Below are 8,185 nucleotides of genomic sequence, written 5' to 3'. Positions count from 1 at the left end.
CTGAGTTGGACCTCTCTTTCCACTATGTGGGGCCTGAGGGTCTAACTCAGGGTGTCTTGCTTGACAGCTAGTGCGTGTTCTGAGTCACGTCTCCAGCCCTCTGTAAGCGTTTTGGTTTAAACACACTGTATGATTATCTATGGGCCCCAGGTGAACCCTATGCTAGCCCCACTTGTAAACCTACTTCTTCCCTTGGAAGCCCAGGGCTTTTCTGCCATATTTATCATCATCTTCCTCCCAAGAAGAACAGATAGATATTCATGTGTGTTTGGTCATTCAAAAAAAGGCAGTATGAGTCTGTGTGGTGGGGGTGGGGGTGGGGGGGAGGCGAGTGTTCCAAGCTCACAGCAGGATCTCATCCTCTGAGCTCTGTGCTCCGCTTTGAGAGCGATGTTGCAAAGCGATGTTGCGTGGGCTGACGGGAAGTCAGCATCCGAAGTTGCAGAACTTTCATCTGTGGGCGGCCCAGAACAGAGAATGTTTAGGCCTCTGCCTGTCCAGAGGATGAGCTAGCCATCTCTGATCTGGGACGAGGATAGATGCTTCAGGGGGTGAAACTAGTTAGTGTCTTGTTGACTCAAGGTCAGAAATTCAAGTCAGAGAAGGGCACATCCGTCCATCTCTGTCTCTTCCTTGAAAGTCACAAAGGCTCTGTAGAAGGGGCCTGCTTGGGTTACCCGCCTTGGCGAACTAAAGGTTATCTTTGGATTGGAACGGTTACGTGCACACGAGTCAGGTCTACTCTGCAAAAGTTGGTCATCAATTCCTCCTGTCCCCAAATCTCTTTCTCTCTATTCTCATTCAGACTTGTGGGACAGACTCAGGGTGTCTGAAGGTCTGTAAATAGGAGTGGACTTGCGAGCATACCCTTTGAACACTTTGGGGCCACACTGCACTTAAACTTGATCTAAATTGGGAGTCTACTGAGATGGAATCCGGAGTGTAGGGACAGAAAAGTGATAATAAGGGACTCGAGTGTGGATAAACAAGCTTGTACGCCTGGCAGGCGTGAGTTTTTGACGGAGTCTCCATCAAAGGCTGTGAGTTTTGATGGAGTCTCCATCAAAGTACAGAAAAGTGGCAGTAAGTGACGAGGGCGCCTGGCGGGCACCCCCGGGAGCGCCGGGCTCGAACTTGGCGAGCGTGTCCGAGAGCCCGAGGGTCCGTCCACGCGATGGGGCAGGCGTTCCGGGCGGCGCCGCGCGGCGTGTGGACGTGGTGCGTGTGAGAGGGCGCGAGCTGGCCGCTCCCGCCCGCCGCTCCCCGTGGGCCGGGCCGGCCAATGAGCGCGCGAGGCGGCGGCGGGGCCGGCGGCGGCCCGAGGCGCGGGCTGCTCTGTGCGCTCGGAGCTGGCGCTGCGGGCGGGCGGGGGCCAGGGCGCAGGAGATCGGCGCGGCGGGGCGGGGGGCGGCGCCCGAGGCGGGGATGCGCAGGGCTTCCCGCGGCCACGGCGGCGGCGGCGGGGGCACGAGCTAGCGCTGCGGCGCGCCGAGCCACATCGGCCGGGGCCGGGCGGCGGCAGCCCGAGCGCCGCTCGCACCATGGCCGCGCAGGGCGAGCCGGGCTACCTGGCGGCGGCGCAGTCGGACCCGGGCTCCAACAGCGAGCGCAGCACCGACTCGCCGGTGGCCGGCTCCGAGGACGACCTGGTGGCCGCGGCGCCCCTCCTGCACAGCCCCGAGTGGAGCGAGGAGCGCTTCCGCGTGGACAGGAAGAAACTTGAGGCCATGCTCCAAGGTAGGCATGCCCCTGCTCCCGATTCTCTCCCGAGTACGCCGCCACGGGATCGTCTCCCAGTCCGCTCACGGGACAGCCCCTCCTCCCCCCCAGCCCCCGACCCCAACTTTGTCAGCTCGCCCGGATCGGAGGAGCTGGAGGCCCGAGTTTGTGCTGCAGCCCCGAAGTTGCCATTAGGACCGCGGCGGTGCCAGCTGCAGCTGGGACATCTGGGCCCGTGGCATCCTCACACGCCGGGACCGCCCAGTGTGCGGGACTCTGCCCGGCTTCCCGCAGCCCGGAATCCCGGCCACCCCTGCCGCGTCTTTTCCCTCCCCTCGTCAGTATCCGCTTCCTCCAGCTAGGGCCTGCTCTGGTCGCCTGGAAAAGCCGCTGCTGCAGATGTCAAGGCTTCAGCTGGGAGCCCCCGCCCCCACGCCGGGAGTCGTGGGCTGGAGCAAGTCACCCAGGCGTGGGGACCTGCGTCCTGGCAGTGCGAGGGTAGCCTGTGTCAGGGCAGCCGGGCACCTAACAGACATCTTGAGTAACATTCAGTCCATAAACTTCTTTTTCCCTTGCAAGTCCATAAACTTCTTTTTCCCTTGCAGCTGTGGGAGTCTGACTTAACTTTCATAATTTGGGCTTTTTTTTTTTTTTTTAATTTTTTTTTTTCAAACTCTTTATAGAGTTTCTGGGACTTTCCCAGGAAGAAAAACTTTCTCCATACTGGATCGGACGCAAATTCTGATTTATTGCGTTAGGATTAGAGCAAATGGTAACACATCCAAGGTCATTTTGACCTTTAAAAATGTTCATTAGCAGCCTACCTGTGTGGCTCACCTCCCACATCCCAAGGCAGAGTTGAGGTAGCTGGAATGAGCGTTCTTTTTAAGACATGAGGAGATTTGGCCCCTGCTCCCTGGAAGGGCTAGTGTTGAAGATTCGGTAGCTCACATCCTTCATCTACGAAAGCTTGGAGGTCTACAGACTCGCCTTTATGGCTGTCGGCGTGACTTATTTTGACTTTATCTGTCAATGTATCGCAGTATGGGAGCGAGTTATTCCTCTCTGGAAATGCAGTGGCTTTTCAGAACAATTAAGAGGGTTATTTTAAGAGAGAACAACATGTTTTCCTAAACAATAACTTGGTGGAAATAAGTATTAGGAGTGTTTGGCAGGCGTTTCTGGAAGAGCTGAGAACTCCTCTCCTTTGTTGCTTATTTGTATTGATAAACATCCCAAATGTCATGTCTTGGGCTCGTTCTTACCCTGGGATTATGTAACTTTGTAGGAAAAGTAATGGATCTGAAAATTGAAGCCGAGTTACATTTCAGGAATTTTCATTTTGTGACACTTTCTTCTTCGTTCCATGAGTCTGCCTAGTGTTGGGGTCACAAACCAAATATTACAATGATGTTGCAGACTGGACTGTAAGATTTTAGCGAACCGGAAGACCCCAGGCAGATCCATTTCAACCACTTTCCAACTTCCTTGTGTTGGAAACAGAATGAGCGCTTGCTCCGAAGAACAGGGTGGTTATCATCCTTCATGGATACCCACTGAGGTGGGCGTCAGTCTCTGGGCGGTTCGCTTGTAAAATCTGAGTTCTCCTAGGGGATTTCATTTTCAGTGAGTTTTCATTTTGGATTCAATGAAATATGGCTAGAACCGTTGTCAGTCCTCTTTCAGGCAGGGCATTCTAACATCTGAAGGCCTGAATCCCTTTTCAGTGGTCAGATGTTTAGCGGTGAGCCTTTATCGACCTATCCATAATGAGTTAACCACTGAGTGGTTGGAAAGTTCTTTGAGTCATTTTCCAGAGTTACTTAACAAAATACATTCATTCCCTTGTTGGCAAAGTAAGCCCTGGAGTCATAGAGGATAGAACCCAGCGAGGGCACAGGGCACCGTGGTAGCTTATTTCTCTTACCCACCCACAGAGAACCACCACATGCGTGAACCAAGGGTGATCTTGTTTTTATTTGCTTTATGCTATAGTGGGTATGAGCCCCGGAGTTGCTCAGGCATGCATTCAAATCTCTGTGGGACCTTGGGCAAGCTCCCGGGCTTCTCTCTGCCCTCAGTTTCCCCTCTTGTAAAATAGAGGTTGATTTTTTTTGTTTGTTTGTTTGTTTTTAGTACCTCTGTAGATCCCCCCCCCCCCCCCCCCCCCCCCCCCCCCCCCGTAGGAAGGGAGACATTTGATGCCTAAGGAACAAGGTTTGCTGCAGTGTTGGTAAATACCGAGAGCTTTACAATGCAGCCTCACTTTTTGGGTCCAGCTCATTTCTAGTACACACCACAGTTTGTAACGTCTGAGATATAGTTGACATATAGTTGGGGAGCAGAAATAGTTTGTAGTTCAGAATTGCGAAAGCAAAATAGATAAAAACTGATATCTGGCGAAAAACAAAAAAACATAGGTATTTTTAGGTGGAAACTTTCCTGTGGAAAGAAAGGGTCAGGGAGTGAGAAGTTTCATTTGTTTGTATTTCTGGTTATTGTGAATTTGTGATTTACATTTTTTTTTTCTTTTCACAATAGCCTTTAAAAGTATATGGGATTTTCCATTTTAAACCAGGGTAAGTAAGGTTGTATGTAGGCCTTCCAAGTTTTCAGAGTGTAAATTGTCGATTATAATGCTTGGAATTTGTTTTTAGAGAGCCTGTCCTGGGGGCAAGTTAATCTTTAATAGGTTGCATTTTTATTAGTAGAGAGAGTCTTCTATGTAATGGCCCAAAAATTCACTGAGGTTAAAATGGGCAGTAGAGTCGTAGTCAAAGAAATAAAATACCATTCTTGCATGATCACGGAGTCTAGTTGATATACATAAAAACCACTAGACCAAAATATAGGGAAAATTACTAGTTTTTTTTCTTTCCTTAAAAAAAAAAAAAAAACCAACTACTTTGAGATTGCCATAAAGAATGTCTGGCATTTTTGTTGGTATCTTGGCGGTAATTATCGATCTTGTTGGTCAGTGATTTTTTTTTTTTTTTGGCATGGGAATTTACTTTTGAGTTCATGCTCGGCCTTGGGATACATGCCATGTCCAGCATTTTCTAGTGGCAAGGAATCATCACGTTCCATTGCTTTTAATAACTAGCCCTCCGCATTTTGATAGACTTCACTAAGGAGTCGCGGTTAAGTGACATCAATCAGTTAAATGAACTGTGAAAAGAAGGGGTTGCTTTGAAAGAAATGGGGAGTGGGTCCAGAGTGTCTAGGATACAGTGGTGGTTGTTGCCAGGGAACAGCATCAGAGATGGGCTCCCTGTATGCGTACCTCATTTTTATCACCACGAAACACGTGCTCAACACAGAAGGAGGATTCCCCATAGAGAGTGTAGAAGCATACACATTTTCAAGGTTGAGCCCTTTTAACAGAGAAGTAAAGGAGTGCGTGTGCGTGTGCGTGTGTGTCTTATAAAGAAGACTGACATCCAGTGAGCTTTACCTACCTCTAAGACTTCAGAAACCTTGTAGCATTTTCCCAGTGCCAGGACAAATGAGGATCCCATTCTGCATGAGAAGGAGAACTGGTTCCCAGTGCAGGCTAGCTCTGCGAGCCGCAAATGTGTGGCTCTAACTCGGCAAACACGTTACCCTAGGGCTTCGTGTGACCGGTCATCCTTTCTTAGCCACTGTGGTGGAGGCGGAAGAAATGCGAAGCCAAAATGCTAGAAGATGCGGAAGTTACGGAAGTGAGGAAAGCTTAAGCGACGGGAGCTTGCTTTCCAGCTGGTGCTTCATGAAGGCTAACGAATGCTAAGAGACCACATAGCTTTATGAAGGACAGTGGGTACATAACACGGGGCTTTGGGTAGGATCAAGATTGGTATGTTGGCATTATGTTACCGGATGCTATCTTTTCTAAAAGGGAGTGTTAGGAGTAGTTTTGGAACCTCGAAGTGGTTGTAACAGTTAGGAGAAAATAGGGTGCGTATAAAATAGCACGGTAGAGGCTGGAGAGATTGCCCAGGGGTTAAGAGCACTTGCTGCTCTTACAGAGGAGCTCAGTTCTGTATCCACTGCCTACATCTGGCAGCTTCCAATTGTCTCTATTGCCAGAACTCTACCGGTCTCTGTGGATACTATGACCATAGGTAGCATATATTCACATAGACATACACATAAATTTAATATCTATCTATCTGTCTGTCTATCTATCTGTCTATCTTTGTGCTGGCTGCATAGGAAATGCTGAATAATTCAGCTATCATGACAATATTCATTCTTAAGCCACGATGCCTAGCGTATGTGTATTCATGTACTGAGAATGAAAGTCCAGTTTATTAAAAGAATAAATACTACGGACCCACACAGCTATTTGATGATTATAGTTAGCTCCCTGGTAGCTTAGCCCTCAGTAGGTGGTGTGTATGGCTCAGTATATCTCTTACAGGTGGGAATGGGGAAGCAGAGGTCTTTGGAGCCTCTTGAGGTGTGTGATCCTTCTTCCTTTGTGTAGTTTGCATCCTGTGGAAGGCTTCCCGTGCACCTGGTACTTCCTCACGGATTGTTAGCACTCCTGTTAGAAACTCTCTGTTCTTCAGCCTCTCTGTGGGAAGGACATTTTTACAAGAAAACACTGTCCCGGTAGATGTATTTGGTCAGCAAAAAGATGCTATATACTCATCTATGTAGAAGGGGAAGGGGTGGGTCTCATCTTAGGGGCCTGGAGAGAGGCAGAGACAGGGGAGGGACAGAGGGAGAGAGGACTTGCAGAGGTTCATAGTTGTCCTTGTGGGGCCAGCTCACAACCCCCTTATATAACTCCAGTTCTAGGGGTTCTGATGTCCTCTCTGGCCTCCACAGTCATATACTTCTGCAGACCCATGGATAGAATTAAAACAAATCTTTAAAAAAAAAAAGTCTCATTGTAGGGGGATGCAAGCACAGACTGAGTTGTGTGTAGAATGTTGTCCCAGGGTGGGGCACATGTCTCTTGGAGATGTCAGTGCAGTGACAGCGGCAGCAGCATCCCTGTCCCTTGTGATTGAGAAAGGTCAAAATACACTCTACAGGGATGGCTCAGCAGTCAAGAGTGCATGCTGCTCTTGCGGAGTACCTAGGTTCAGTTCTTGGCACCCACTGCTTGTCTACTTCCATCTCCAGGAGGTCTGATGCCCTCTTCTGGCCTCCGTGGGTACTGCACTCCTGCGTTGCCTATACGTATGAGCAGGCAAAAATTCTAAACACAAGACCCCAAGCATGGCAAGGTCTCTTTAAAAAGCCAACAAGTGAATCTTGTGTATATATGTGTGTGTTACTTGATTTATTTTGTAGTTAAACTCGTTCTTGAATAAAATCAGGATGTTCGATAGGATTATTGTAATTCAGCCGGAGAGCAGAATGCAGAGCTAATGTTACCTTGTGGCCTAATGTTGAAACCACTTCAGAGGTCCTGTAGCTTGCAGCGAAGCAATCAGGACTATCTCTCAGACCATCCTGGCCTGGGCTCTGTCTTAGCCACCGAGTCACCCGAGGAGGCTTGGGAAGATACCCTCTTTACCCAAGGCACAGGATAAGCACTTTTGTTAATGTGTACACTCTCAGTAAGTCTTATCTCTGTGAGACTGTAGGGGTTTCTGGCCAAGTTGATCATTAATAAATTCAAGCACGGTTGGAGAGTTCTTTATATCAATGACTTTTGTAGGTAGGAATGTATTTGGCAGCAGTCAAGACGAGAGAAAAAAGCAAACAAACAAAAAAAAAACAAACCCAAAATGAAACATTGGTTTACACAAGGCAGGGTCATGTGGTCCAGACGTCAGTAGATGAATAAGGACTTCAAGGAGCTCAACATCTTTCTTGTGGGGCATCAGCGTGGGACCTTTGCTCCGTTTTATGCGGTATGGTTGCAAGGACCAGCCTGTAACAGCTACCTCTGGAATTTATACAGGCAAAGTTCCACCTTTGTGTGTGACAAAGAACATAGTCACCTGAAAGTTCACCCGTGTGTCCTTTGTCCACTGTTTCTTCAGGAGTCTTGGGGGGGAGATGTGGCTTCTTTTCCACCCTCTGTGAATGAAGTAAAGCAAGCAAGCGTGGTTTTGGAGCGGACGTTCATTGAGTCATTTGATTCAAGTTTCCTGAGTGTGGGCAAAGCACAGATTATTACACCTGGCAGAAGCCAAAGGTTACCTGTGTTGGAGGGTTTGGGGCAGTGTTTGTAACCCTGAGACTGGAGTAGTGAGTGGGCCGTGTTCTCAGAGCAATGCAGGCATAAACGTGTCGCACAGGGAGGATGCCTGTCCTTCGTAGAGATGGCCTCCTCTTCCTCCTCCTTCAACCAGATGTCCCAGGGCCCCTGAGTCCTGGATGTGGTCTTACCATAGAACGGTAGATCTAGCTTTTGCAGACGCCGAGCATACAACCTCTCCACAAGTGTCCCTCACACAACCTCTCCATAAGCGTCCCCCCATCCCTCTGTACGGCCACCATTTTTTCTTATTTTTTTTTTTTT

General features: G+C 49.0%; 1 protein-coding gene across 3 annotated transcripts in view; it reads left to right on the top strand.

Annotated features, from left to right (window-relative positions):
* The first annotated feature begins 1,420 nt into the window (after positions 1-1,420).
* The window catches only part of Bicc1 (BicC family RNA binding protein 1), a 228,400-nt gene continuing 221,635 nt past the window's right edge, over positions 1,421-8,185 (top strand). For all 3 annotated transcript variants that reach the window (XM_031348533.1, XM_031348532.1, XM_031348534.1), the window contains exon 1: positions 1,421-1,737. In XM_031348533.1, coding sequence (XP_031204393.1) covers positions 1,542-1,737 — 196 coding nt within the window. In that variant the 5' untranslated portion in view covers positions 1,421-1,541. The remainder of the gene's footprint in view (positions 1,738-8,185) is intronic.

The sequence above is a fragment of the Mastomys coucha genome, unplaced genomic scaffold (assembly GCF_008632895.1).
Source record: "Mastomys coucha isolate ucsf_1 unplaced genomic scaffold, UCSF_Mcou_1 pScaffold3, whole genome shotgun sequence".
Lineage (NCBI taxonomy): Eukaryota > Metazoa > Chordata > Mammalia > Rodentia > Muridae > Mastomys > Mastomys coucha.
This window is presented reverse-complemented; position numbering and strand designations above follow the sequence as displayed.